This window comes from Pagrus major, chromosome 11, assembly GCF_040436345.1.
Source record: "Pagrus major chromosome 11, Pma_NU_1.0".
Taxonomy (NCBI): Eukaryota; Metazoa; Chordata; class Actinopteri; order Spariformes; family Sparidae; genus Pagrus; species Pagrus major.
Genome location: NC_133225.1, coordinates 1,602,664 through 1,616,221, shown reverse-complemented (window position 1 = coordinate 1,616,221; position 13,558 = coordinate 1,602,664). Strand labels below are relative to the sequence as shown.

At 42.8% G+C, this 13,558-nt stretch overlaps 3 protein-coding genes across 3 annotated transcripts; all 3 read left to right on the top strand.

The window, feature by feature from the left end:
• The first annotated feature begins 1,399 nt into the window (after positions 1–1,399).
• LOC141005110 (interferon-induced protein with tetratricopeptide repeats 2-like) lies at positions 1,400–4,030 on the top strand. Its single transcript, XM_073476871.1, has 2 exons — positions 1,400–1,518; positions 2,054–4,030. Exons 1-2 carry the CDS (start codon positions 1,511–1,513, stop codon positions 3,348–3,350), a joined length of 1,305 nt encoding a protein of 434 aa, XP_073332972.1. The 5' UTR covers positions 1,400–1,510; the 3' UTR covers positions 3,351–4,030.
• Positions 4,031–7,218: 3,188 nt separating this feature from the next.
• Positions 7,219–8,720, top strand: LOC141004714 (interferon-induced protein with tetratricopeptide repeats 1B-like; the record flags this gene model as incomplete). Its single annotated transcript, XM_073476374.1, has 1 exon — positions 7,219–8,720. A coding segment is annotated over one exon (1,311 nt), but the record flags the coding sequence as incomplete, so codon positions are not given.
• Positions 8,721–11,095: 2,375 nt separating this feature from the next.
• Positions 11,096–13,323, top strand: LOC141005147 (interferon-induced protein with tetratricopeptide repeats 1-like). The gene is made up of 2 exons (XM_073476913.1): positions 11,096–11,185; positions 11,744–13,323. Exons 1-2 carry the CDS (start codon positions 11,178–11,180, stop codon positions 13,047–13,049), a joined length of 1,314 nt encoding a protein of 437 aa, XP_073333014.1. The 5' UTR covers positions 11,096–11,177; the 3' UTR covers positions 13,050–13,323.
• The last annotated feature ends 235 nt before the right edge of the window (positions 13,324–13,558 follow it).

Below are 13,558 nucleotides of genomic sequence, written 5' to 3'. Positions count from 1 at the left end.
ATGCAACTTGGTCACTAAGCTGTCATCGCTGGAGCTGAGCTGTCAGATGACACGCAGCTTCCTCTGCAGCCACAGAGTTTTATACCACTCGTCTGAAAACACACTTTAATGTGTACGACTGGTGAAGTTGTTAGTTACCTGGTGACACCAGCAGGTGGCAGCAGAGCGTCACAATGCAGGTGTCCCCCCCCAGGTAACCGCTCATCGCTAACACGTATAGGCTACCTGATGTGTTCAAATAACTCACAGGACAACTGCATGAAATCAAACTATCAAAACGTTCAGGGATCCACAGCTTCGAGGCGAAAACAAAACCGTCCCTAATTTTGAATCAACTAAAGAGAAGATTTGAGTCCAAAGTTTAATGAGTGGTGTTTTTGTTTGCGCTCAGTTTGACGGACAGATCTGTGGCCGCAGGTTTGTTTTCCTGGGATACAAAAGTCCGGTCGGTGTGGCCACGTTCACACTGCTCAACACTCAGATTTATTTTTTACTTTTCCGATTCTCCCCTTTCGCTTTCCTTTCTGTCCGAATGTTCGTGAATGAAATGTTCGTAGAGGAGGTAATGTTTTAAAGTTTTATTCGCGTTATGTGTCGTCGTGTTCGCCCACTTCACACCAGCCTCTCTGACTTTCTCCTGGAAGTTACGGCCGACCACATGAAACGCACCGTAGTTTTGAATAAAATCATGTATTTCTCTGGGTTTGAGCATTGAGGATGTAAGTAAACAATTAAACAGAAGATATGACAAAGGTTGCAACTGCATCGACTTGAAAATGTGTCTTTTAAATGAACAAACATCGTGTGTGTAGTTCATGGCACAATTCAAACAGGATCAAAACATTATTTGTCTCCATTCACTACCATGCAAAGTTTGTTTGATTTACACAAAAACAATGTTTCTTCATGCTGACTTCATGATATTAGTGAAAATTTTGATTTAAAAAAAATAATACTGAACTGATTTCATGTAGCACATTTATTTTGACTGCTGACATAAGATGATGGCTTGTTTTTCAGTAGCTTCCATGTCACGTGACCCAGTGAGTCCAAACCAATGTCAATAAACAGGACAAATAAGACACACCTGTTGTTGTTTTACCGCTTCTTCTATTGTATATGAATATTTATGATGATGATTGGCGGGTCATGTTGATGTTGCTGTTTAGTTTCCCTCCCAAAAAAGAAGTTTAGGTCAAGTTCATTATATCAAATAAACTTAAAAGCATATCTTTGTAAGGGATGACACACAGATGGGTGGCTGTAGGTTACTGGGAAATGAAAGTCAAGGTGCCTCATGCTCCTTATTGGAGTATGGTAACCAAAAGTTTGGAAACAAGTCCAACAGGTTCATCAGTCACCGTGGCTATTTAAAGGTGCACATGCTCAACAGCTTCATATCATTTCCTGGGAAGCAGAAGTTGGACTCACATCGTGTCAGCGAACCCAAAGAATCTTCGAGAGTCTAAAATCAAGTAAAAGAGAACAACTGCGTGGAGCAAACAGCTGAATGATGAGGTGAGTGGCTGCTTCAGCATTTCACAGGCTTGTAAAAAATAATGAGCATCATTATTTCATTATGTTTTTGTTGTTTTGTTGAGTCCAGCAGCCTAAAATATTAACATTATGGATCAAGTCAATAATGATGTTTTCATTCTCTCAAGTCCTTCTTTAATCTTACTTTTCTTTCCTCCATGTTTTTTTTGTTGTCGTCTTGTTTTCCCTCTGGGTCAGGGACGTCTACTTTCCCTCTCCTCACATTTGTATCTGCTTGCTCTCTATTTAATGCTCCTTCTTTATGTCCTTCCTTATTTCTTTCCTGTCCTATCGATGCTCCTCGTTCCCTTTTTTCCTTCCTCCCTTTCTCTCCTACATTATTTCCTGCAGCATTTCCTTGCAGTTCATTTAATTGTAGTCCTAACACCACTTGTTTGTTCTGCCTTCATTCTGTTCACATGAGATGAACAGGAAATCCAAACATATACAGTTCAGGGAGCATTATATTGACATATGATGATGTGTTTTAATATTTGTTATTTTTATTCTCCATCAGTCAAACATCACTGGAGTCCAAACTGGAGGCCCTGCAGTGCCACTTCACCTGGGATCTGGACCCCAGCAGGTCTGAACTCTTCCGTCTCAGGGACAAGCTGGAAGACATCGGCACCGAGGAGGGAAACAGCTGGCTGGGTCACATTTACAACCTGCGGGGGTACGTTCAATACAAGCTGGGGTTCACCGAAGACGCCCAGAGTTTGTTCAACAAGGCTGCAGAGGCCTTCTGCCAGACAAGAAGAGCAGATGAGGGTCCCTGGTTAGTGGTGAACTACGGGAACCAGGCTTGGCTGCACCACCACCTGGGAGAACAAGCAAAGAGTCAAGCTTACCTGTCAAAGGTCGACGCCCTGATGAATAAATACCCATCTCCATCCCAGGACGAGCTCCATCCAGAGATCTACGCTGAGAAAGCCTGGACCCTGATGAAGTTCGGTGCAGACAAGAAGCAGCTGGCTGCAGATTACTTCCAGAGAGCCATCAGGATGCAGCCGGACATGGTGGAGTGGAAATCCAGCCATGTCTTAGTGTTGTATCGTGTCTTAACAACATTCGAGACAGGACTGGATGCTGACATGTTGGAGAAAATGAGAATCGCAAAGGAACAAGATCCAGAGAACTTGTACCTCGCTGTTCACTACCTTGAGCAGAATGCTAAAATGATGGAGAAAGAAAGAGTTGAAGATGAAGCACAAGAGTTAGCCAGAAAGATTCTGAGAGATCCAGTCAGCAGCTACAGCGGGTTGAAGGCATTGCTTTGGGTTTACTTTAACTATGTTTCTGTTGATGAGGCCGTTGATTTGGCAGAGGAGGCTCTGAGACAGCATCCAGGTGTGCGTTTTGTGAAGAGCTGTGTTGCACTCTGCTACAGATGGATCATTACTTCCAGGGGCAGTTACCCAAAACAAAGCACAATAGACAGAGCGATCCGTCTCCATGAGGAGGTGGTTTCTCTTTACCCTCAGTCTTCTCTTTTTAAGAGAGTAGACCTCGCAAACTTATACGCAAAGTCAAACCACAGCCAGGCTAAAGCTGAGCAGATTTACCAGGAACTGCTAGAGAGTGATCTGGATCCTGCAGACAAACAGATGGTTTACAACAAGTTTGCAAACTATTTATACTTTGATCGACAGGATCATCCAGGATCATTACAGTATCACATGAAGGCGGCAGAGATACCGCACAAATCACGCTTTCGTGACAACAGCATCAGAGTTCTGGAGAAGATTAAAGACACATTCAGGAAACGGGTGGAAGAAATAGAGGAGTTTCTGGAAAACCTGCAAGAGCCATAGTGCAGTGTCTGTAAACCCAGAAAAACAACATCAAAGAAACAAACAGGCTCATTAATTTGATTACATACGTACACATTAAGGTGATGCTGTGCAAGTCTGCTTCCAGTGCATCTTCATAGACGACCGCATAAATATGGAGGATCATTTTACGCAGAATTTAAATTAACACAGAAAAAAGACAAGGTGAAAAGAAAACGTGTCAATTAAGGCAGCAATAACTTACTCAAAACGTGTTATGTCCCATCAACAAGCCAGCAGGTTGTTAGACTAAAGCAAAGTCAACGGGAGACAAAGGCTGTTTGAAACTTGCACATTTGTGCTGAAGACCAACAGTTGTATGAAGCAGCTGAACCATTCAACAACACTGCAATGGTCCTTTAAACAACATCCACATGTTCAACTGTCAGTAATAAAATTCAGACTACACGATTAATTAAATCCATTTTGTTCTCGATAGTGATTACTGTTGTTATAATTGTGTGTTTCGCACTGTATTTTAAGTTTATATAAGAACATTATATCCTTTATGCAACACTTGTTCTGCTGTTATATTCAGAGTATTGATGACGTAACAGTTAATTTGATGTATAACCTAAAAATGATTGCCAGATGTAACCGATTGTATTCACTCAGTTGTGCAAATTACTAATAAATATAATAAACATACCTTTAAAATCTTCTGTAAGTTGTTTGTTTTGGTGGTTGCAGTATTGTAAACTGGTTTTAATCAAACAGAAATTTTAAAATCTAACGCCAACAATAAATTTGGAAATGCAAGAGATGCAAATTATTTGTTTTATCACTTAATTTTGTCTTTTGTGTTTTCCAAAGAGTCCCACTGAGGCTTTATGTCATACGTCTGAAATATCTGAATGATTTCCTGATGAGTTTATATATATAATGATTTTAATAATAATTATAAGGGGGAAATAATTCCTTAAAAGACTTTTTTTTTTTTTTTGAAAAGCAGTCCACTGGTCTAACACTGTTGGACTCATTATGGACAAACAAATGATTAAAAAAACTGAGATATCACCTTTCTTTTATTCCACATGTAGCTCCCACCACCCTGTACAAAACGCCGCTTTAGACTTGAATGATGGCGTGTTTTAGGTTCGGCTCTGTTCAAGGTAGCTACCACGAAGGTTTACCTGTTTTGGGTGACAGTTTTCTGACAGAAACCTGTCTTAAGGGACAGTACACATGATTCAGAAACTGCCATACACAACTTTAATCTGTTCAGAATAGACAGAGTTGGCAGCGGGGGAGGTGTGGCTGTTCATGTTTCATCATGCCCGTCTGTCACTCTCTTAAAATCGGTCAGTATAGATTATTAGTCCTTAACGCAGATAATACATGTTACATTCAAGAGAAGAAACTTCACAGAAGATGGTTTCATATCACCACGCTATCAGGACACAATACTGACAGAGTAACAGAGTACACATATCCAGGCATCTGGTTGGATCAGAAACTCACATTTAAATTTCACATTGATACACTGACAGGTACATTAAAACAAAAATTAAGACACCTATACGGGAACAAAACCAATGTCCCCTTGCACTGCAGGAAACAGCTCATCCAAGCAGTCTTTTATCAGATCTATGGACATGCGTCTGTCTCCACTGTGACACCACTGGACCCAGTTTATCACTCTGCAATCAGAGGCATTACTGGTGACAGCTACTCCACCCATCAGTGCACTTCACATGAAAAGGTTGGATGGTTCACTTTCACCTATAGAGTCTTGAAAGGCAACACGCCATCTTACATCAGCACTTTATTAAATTGGTCTCATAGTAACTTTCAACACGTTCAAGTGATTACTTAATGCCCAACGTTCCCCGGATTAACACTGACTTTGGTAAAACTGCTTTCAGTTACTCTGCTGCATCGTCTTGTAACACAAGATGATTTCCAGCTACTCTGCTTTTGATTGTAACTGTTTTTAACAATGTTTGTTTTTGTTGTTTTTTGTCTCTTGTTCCTCTGAGCTCTCGACACCACTGAAAATGAGAGCTGGCCCTCAATGATCCCCCGAGATTTAAATAAAGGTTGAATAAAAATAAAAACTCAACTGCAAGAATGATCTTATTTTTAGTGTACAATAAAAACAGGCGACATGCTGGGAACTCAAGGTCCAAAGATACAAGGTGCACACAGGCTGCAGGCAGATAACAGAAGGGCTGAAGGCGTCGACACCAGGCAGGTGTTGTCTCCCTTAATGATGCCTAATTAGGAGCTGGCTGGTGATGTGGCAGAGACGTGGCCGGAGGTTTCCATTCGTAGGAAACGAAAGTCGAAGCATGTCCAGATTGAACAAACGGAGGATTTGTTGTGTCCCTTTATTCAAACTCAGCAGGGCTTCAGTCTGTCACTGAAGAACTGGGTCACTGGACATCATGGCACCTCCTGAAAATACATTATCAATAAAAAGGAAGCGAGACGGATTAATAACTGCTGCAGCCGGTACGGAGGACTCACTGAAAACTGCTTCAACATCACATTCTGTGTGGCAGCGACCTAAACATGTGAATTCAGTCGTTATCTCCTCCCGTCCACACTGATGGAGCAGCAGGAAGTCACTGAAGGAGCTGGTGGAAAAAACAACCCAGTAAACATCAGATGTCTCCAAACAGCTCGTCTGCTGTGATCCAAGTCTGCAGAAGGCCCGAGATCACAAACTGATCTGAGGAGACGTTACAGACGAGCTGTGAGGAGACATCTGATGTTTCTTTGGTTGTTTCTCCGTTTTAAATCATCTCCAGCTGCTTCAGGTGTTTAGCAGAATGCTGCAACTCTGTTTTACTGTGAAGCTCCAGAAATGTTGTGTGGACTACGAGACCTCACCTGACTTTCATCAGCATGGAGGGAGGAGATGATGACTGGATGTACATTTTTGGCTGAACTTTTCCTTTAAAGGGCTCATATCACACTGACAATACACTGACTGTAGGCTACATACTGTCTGTGTGTGTGTCAACACGTATAAGTTTCATTTCCTTGTGCAACCCTGTGTTGTAAAATGACAAATATATAAACCTTTGACCTTTAAACGCCCCACCTGACAAAATCACCTCCACTCTGGAGCATTTAAAGCTGCAGCTCGACGGCTTCACATCATTAACAGCCAAGCAGAAGCTGAAGTCACTGAAACTGTGAAGCAGAAGCAGCATCGAGAGTTTGATCAGAGAGCGACTGTGTCGAGGAAACAGCTGAACGATGAGGTGAGTTTCATATCACAGTAGGAGTAAATAGTCAGGATCATTATGACGTATTTAATGTTTTATCACCGAGTCTCAGAGACAAAAATATTAACATTATGGATCCAATAAATCAATGATGATGTTTTCATTTCCTTATTTCCTCTGACTGTTCTGTGCTGAGGTCCTGTTGGTTTTGTTCTCATTGTGTAATTAGTTAACGTGACTCTTGTACGTGACGTCACATAATGTCACGTTACGCTATGTGACGTAATTTTATGTGGCGTTACGTGCCGTGATGTTACGTTACATAATTCCCGAGACTGAACAAAATGATATTCTTCAAAGTAGCCTATGATCTTTTCCTAAACCTACCGCGACCATTAGACAACGTTAATAACAGTCCAAAAGTCACAATATGTGAACGGCAATAACTTTCTAATCAAAGTAGGTTTTTCAAACAGTAACTTATGAACACGTTGAGATATCAACCTCAAATCTGAGACACATGTTCAGTTGTCCATGTCCTGAGATAAATGTCTCCATTCACTGTTTTTATCCAACTTCTATCTTCCTTCCTCCACATGAGATGAACAGAGTTTATCCACACATAGCACACTTCAGAGTGTGCTGTATAAGCCGACTGATGATCTGTATTTTTATTCTCCATCAGTCAAACATCACTGGAGTCCAAACTGGAGGCCCTGCAGTGCCACTTCACCTGGGATCTGGACCTCAGCAGGTCCAAACTCTTCCGTCTCAGGTCCCAGCTGGAGGACATCGGCACCGAGGAGGGAAACAGCTGGCTGGGTCACATTTACAACCTGCGGGGGTACGTTCAATACAAGTTGGGGTTCACCGAAGACGCCCAGAGTTTGTTCAACAAGGCTGCAGAGGCCTTCTGCCAGACAAGAAGAGCAGATGAGGGTCCCTGGTTAGTGGTGAACTACGGGAACCAGGCTTGGCTGCACCACCACCTGGGAGAACAAGCAGAGAGTCAGGCTTACCTGTCAAAGGTCGACGCCCTGATGAATGAATACCCATCTCCATCCCAGAACAAGCGCCATCCAGAGATCTACGCTGAGAAAGCCTGGACCCTGATGAAGTTCGGTGCAGACAAGAAGCTGCTGGCTGCAAATTACTTCCAGAGAGCCATCAAGATGCAGCCGGACATGGTGGAGTGGTTCACCAGCCGTGTTTTTGCAAAAGCTGCTGTGAGAGCCAACACAGGACTGGATGCTGAGATGTTGGAGGAAATGAGAATTGCAAAGGAACAAGATCCAGAGAACTTGTACCTCGCTGCTCACTACCTTCGGCAGAATGCTGAAACGATGGAGAAAGAAAAAGTTGCAGAAGAAGCACGAGAGTTAGCTCAAAAGATCCTGATGAATCCAGTCAGCAGCTACAGTGGTTTGAAACCTTTGCTGTGGGTTTACAGAAACTATGTATCTGTTGATGAGGCCGTTGATTTGGCAGAGGAGGCTCTGAAACATCATCCAGATGTGCGTTTTCTGAAGAGCTGTGTTGCACTCTGCTACAAATCGAAGATTTATTGTGTTAGGGACGGTCCCCCAGACCAAAGCATGATAGACAGAGCCATCAGTCTCCTTGAGGAGCTGATTTCTATTTACCCTGAGCCTTCTCTTATGAGGAAAATAGACCTCGCAAACATATACGCAAAGTCAAATCACAGCCAGGCTAAAGCTGAGCAGATTTACCAGGAACTGCTAGAGAGTGATCTGGATCCTGCAGACAAACAGATGGTTTACAACAAATATGCAAAATATCTACACTTTGTACTGAATGATAGCTGCAGGTCAGCACAGTGTCACATGAGGGCAGCAGAGATACTGATACAATCCCACTTTCGTCGGGACAGCGTCACAAATCTGGAGAAGATTAGAGACAGAAACTGGCACCAGATGAGAAGAGAAGTAGAGGAGTTTCTGGAAAAGCTGCCAGAGCCACAGTGATTTTAACAGCACTGGTTCAGACAGAAATGTAGGTGTTGCATCACCTAAAGAAATCTGTACATAGCAAGTTTGATTACATTTTGGAAAGAAATGTGGAAATTGAGGAAAAGATGATTCGATGTGATCAGTCAGAACAGATTCACTTCACCCTGCTATCAATCCTCTGATGGTTTCCATGGAAACAAATATATTTTCCCACAAAATGTTTTCATTGTATGTGTTCGTATGATCAGAAGATTTAAATAAAAATTGTAATAAAAGAAGTTAATCTGATTTTCAGCTTCATTTTTCAGCACAAACTGGTGCCGTCAACCAACAGGAAGTCAGCTTGACGAATAAACTTGTCGTCCTGTTGGAGACCGAGCGAGCTCGTTAGCTCTGAGCGCCTTTTAACCTTGAACTAAACTAAATGATGCACCGCAGGGCTACTCAGAGCAAAATGGTGGTTAGCATGTTAGCAGTTAGCATCGCCCTGGTTCCCTCCACAAGAAGCCTATGGGAGTTTTGAAGTGGATTGTTGCAGAAAATAATCTGTGTGACAAACACACGTTTATGATTCTTACAGGTTTTGATAAACAGGAAACATTCTCAGGTGTAAATCCTGACGGAGACGCCAAAGGTGCTGATGTACTGAATGTGAACAGGAAAAACTGAATACCAGGCCGACAGTTAAACTGTAAAACCAAAGATGAGTCACTTCAGGGTTTCACCAGCGAGTTAAAAGTACCAATATGTTGGTCTGTGAGGAAACGGGCAGAACAGAATGCAGTTATAACTGAACATGCGTTTCAGTTATTAAAGGTAAATAATAATGTCGACATGTTTCAGTCCAGTCACCAGGACCAACATTTTACAAGTTATATTTTGTGCACGTCACAGGATACACAACATTTGTAGATGTGACACCCCTGAATATTTTTTAAGGACAACACAGAACATTTTCTAGCCTGTTTGTGGTGACAAAACCAGATGTTTTTTTAACGGGCCTGAAACAGAACAGGAGCAGAACCCTGTTCCTCACACCACACTAAAGACCTAACCCTCTCTGAAGTTTACAACATTTACAAAGTATGTATTTACTTTGGTCCACGAGCACCTGCAGCAGCACCAGCACCAACACCAGCAGCAGCAGCACCAACACCAGCACCAACACCAGCAGCACCAACACCAACACCAGCTCCAACACCTGCAGCACCATCAGGCTCAGAGGCTCCACAGACACACAGGTGTGTGAGCTGCAGGTTGATTGGCAGTGGACCAAACCACTGTGAGGCACATGGAGGGGGGGAACCAATCTTTAGAAACTTAAAAACACACTCTGTATCTTTAATAAAGTGTTTTCATTGAGTACAGTAACATACTTTTATATATTGTGTCTTCAGTGATGACCGAGGTGAAGTTAGTTTCATGTTGGATATTGGAGACACCGCAGACACCCAGCGGCGTCTCTCCCTCAGGGTCACCCAGTGTTGGCAGCAGGAGGACGGTCAGCTGCCTCCAGAACCTGGCGCTGTTCTGGAGGCTGCCTGATGGACCATCAATAAATTACCCTATAAAACAGTGTTTGTTCATGCTGACTGGATGATATTAGTGAAAATGATAATAACAAATAAAACTGAACTGATTTCATGTAGCACATTTATTTGATTGCTGAGATGAGACGATGGCTTTTTTAATTTCAGTAACTTCCATGTCACGTGACCCAGTGAGTCCAAACCAATGAAGAGTGTCAATAAATGGGACAAATAAGACTCATCTGTTTTTATTTTACTGCTTCTTCTATTGTATATGAATCTTTATGATGATTCAGCAGTTTTGACGTCAAGATGACAGAAAACTGTCTCTTACTAACGTGTATTTAATGAGTCGTGTTTGTGCGCAGTCAGGGCGCGTGGACAGATCCGTGGCTGCAGGTTTTAACTTTTCATTCCTGGGAAACGAAACTCAGCGCGGATTTCCGCGTCGCTTTGTTCGCGCAGCTCAAAACTCATTAAACTAATATTCACAATATCATTATGACTGAAATGTGCTTCATGTGGAAGCAGCTCGTGATGTGATTGACTTTAGCCTACTGACTGCATTAGTTGTGCACTATTAGATGAATCTAATATGAATGTATAATAACTCAGTTCTCAGCTTGGTTTGCACTAACTGGGCGGATTTCCGCGTCGCTTTGTTCGCGCGACTCTGTTCGCACAGCTCAACACTCAGATCTTTTTGCTTATTTTCTCGCCGATTCTCCCTTTTTCTCTCTGGATGTTCATGATGAGAGCTCCTCGTCTCTCTGGATGTTCATGATGAGAGCTCCTCGTCTCTCTGGATGTTCATGATGAGAGCTCCTCGTCTCTCTGGATGTTCATGATGAGAGCTCCTCGTCTCTTTGAATGTTCATGATGAGAGCTCCTCGTCTCTCTGGATGTTCATGATGAGAGCTCTTACAGCTGTTGAACTTCGCCGCATGTCTGAAGCGAACTCGCGTCAGTTCGCGACGCCGCACTCTTGGAAACGCCCCACCTGTAAAAGTCGCTTGGCGTCGTTCAAGCTGCTGCTCGACATCATTTACAGTTGGACATCACTGATATCGTGTCAGGACCCAAAGCAGTTCATTAGTGATAACTAGAGAGCTGCTGTGTGGAGGAAACAGCTGAATGATGAGGTGAGTGACTGCTTCTGCATTTCACATCATTATGATGTATTTAATGTTCATGTAATAATCATCATGAACCCTACAAGTCAATGATGATATATTAATTCCTCCTTTTTAATTTACTTTCTTCTGTTTCTTGTTGTGTTTCTTGGTTCCTACAGTCACGGCCACAAAGTTTGAGTTTTCTTCCTCTTTTTAAAGAATCAGTCACTGATTGATTGTTCTGTGAACTTTGATCCTGGTGGTGTTAAATATATCTTGGCTGTTTGGTTTCAATTAAATGTGCTGTAAAGTGTCTTATATCTTATATCTTCCTCCTTTGTTCATATTTCTTTAATCGTTCATTTTGTCTCTCCTTCCTTCATTTCTTCATTCTCCGCTTATTTCCTTATTTCCTTATTTCCTTGCCATCCAGGCTCCTCCCTTCCTTCCTGACCATTCAGTGCTCCTAACATCATGTTTATCTCCCTTCCTCCACATGAGATGAACAGAGTTTATCCACACATAGCACACTTCAGAGTGTGCTGTATAAGCCGACTGATGATCTGTATTTTTATTCTCCATCAGTCAAACATCACTGGAGTCCAAACTGGAGGCCCTGCAGTGCCACTTCACCTGGGATCTGGACCTCAGCAGGTCCAAACTCTTCCGTCTCAGGTACCATTTGGAGGACATCAGCACCGAGGAGGGAAACAGCTGGCTGGGTCACATTTACAACCTGCGGGGGTACTTTCAATACAAGCTGGGGTTCACCGAAGACGCCCAGAGTTTGTTCAACAAGGCTGCAGAGGCCTTCTGCCAGACAAGAAGAGCAGATGAGGGTCCCTGGTTAGTGGTGAACTACGGGAACCAGGCTTGGCTGCACCACCACCTGGGAGAACAAGCAGAGAGTCAGGCTTACCTGTCAAAGGTCGACGCCCTGAGGAATAAATACCCATCTCCATCCCAGGACGAGCTCCATCCAGAGATCTACGCTGAGAAAGCCTGGACCCTGATGAAGTTCAGCGCAGACAAGAGGCTGCTGGCTGCAGATTACTTCCAGAGAGCCATCAGGATGCAGCCGGACATGGTGGAGTGGAAATCCAGCCATGTGATAGCGTTGTATCGTATCTTAACACCAACCAACACAGGACTGGATGCTGACATGTTGGAGAAAATGAGAATCGCAAAGGAAGAAGATCCAGAGAACTTGTACCTCGCTGCTCACTACCTTCAGCATAATGCTAAAATGATGGAGAAAGAAAGAGTTGAAGAAGAAGCACGAGAGTTAGCTCAAAAGGTTTTGAGGAATCCAGTCAGCAGCTACAGCGGTGTGAAAGCATTGCTATGGGTTTACAGAAACTATGTATCTGTTGATGAGGCCGTTAATTTGGCAGAGGAGGCTCTGAGACAGCATCCAGATGTGCGTTATCTGAAGAAATGTGTTGCATTCAGCTACAAATCAAAGATTTATTTTGGAACGGACGGTCCCCAAGACCAAAGCATGATAGACAGAGCCATCAGTGTCCACGAGGAGCTGATTTCTCTTTACCCTGAGTCTTCTCTTATGAGGAACATAGACCTCGCAAACATATACGCAAAGTCAAATCACAGCCAGGCTAAAGCTGAGCAGATTTACCAGGAACTGCTAAAGAGTGATCTGGATCCTGCAGACAAACAGATGGTTTACAACAGATATGCAAAATATCTACACTTTGTCGTGAAGGATAGCCGCAGGTCAGCACAGTATCACATGAGGGCAGCAGAGATACTGATACAATCCTACTTTCGTCGGGACAGCGTCACAAATCTGGAGAAGATTAGAGACAGAAACTGGAACCAGATGAGAAGAGAAGTAGAGGAGTTTCTGGAAAAGCTGCCAGAGCCTCAGTGATTTTAACAGCACTGGTTCAGACAGAAATGTAGGTGTTGCATCACCTAAAGAAATCTGTACATAGAAAGTTTGGTAACATTTTGGAAAGAAATGTGGAAATTGAGGAAAAGATGATTCAACATGATCAGTCAGAACAGATTCACTTCACCCTGCTATCAATCCTCTGATGGTTTCCATGGAAACAAATTGATTTTTCCTACAAAATGTTTTCATTGTATGTGTTCATATGATCAGAAGTTTTAAATAAAAGTTGTAATAAAAGAAGTTAATCTGATTTTCAGCTTCATTTTTCAGCACCAACTGGTGCCGTCAACCAACAGGAAGTCAGCTTGATGAATAAACTTGTCGTCCTGGTGGAGACCAAGCTAGCTCGTTAGCTCTGAGCGCCTTTTAACCTTGAACTAAACTAAATGATGCACCGCAGGACTACTCAGAGCAAAATGGTGGTTAGCATGTTAGCAGTTAGCATCTCCCTGGTTCCCTCCACAAGAAGCCTATGGGAGTTTTGA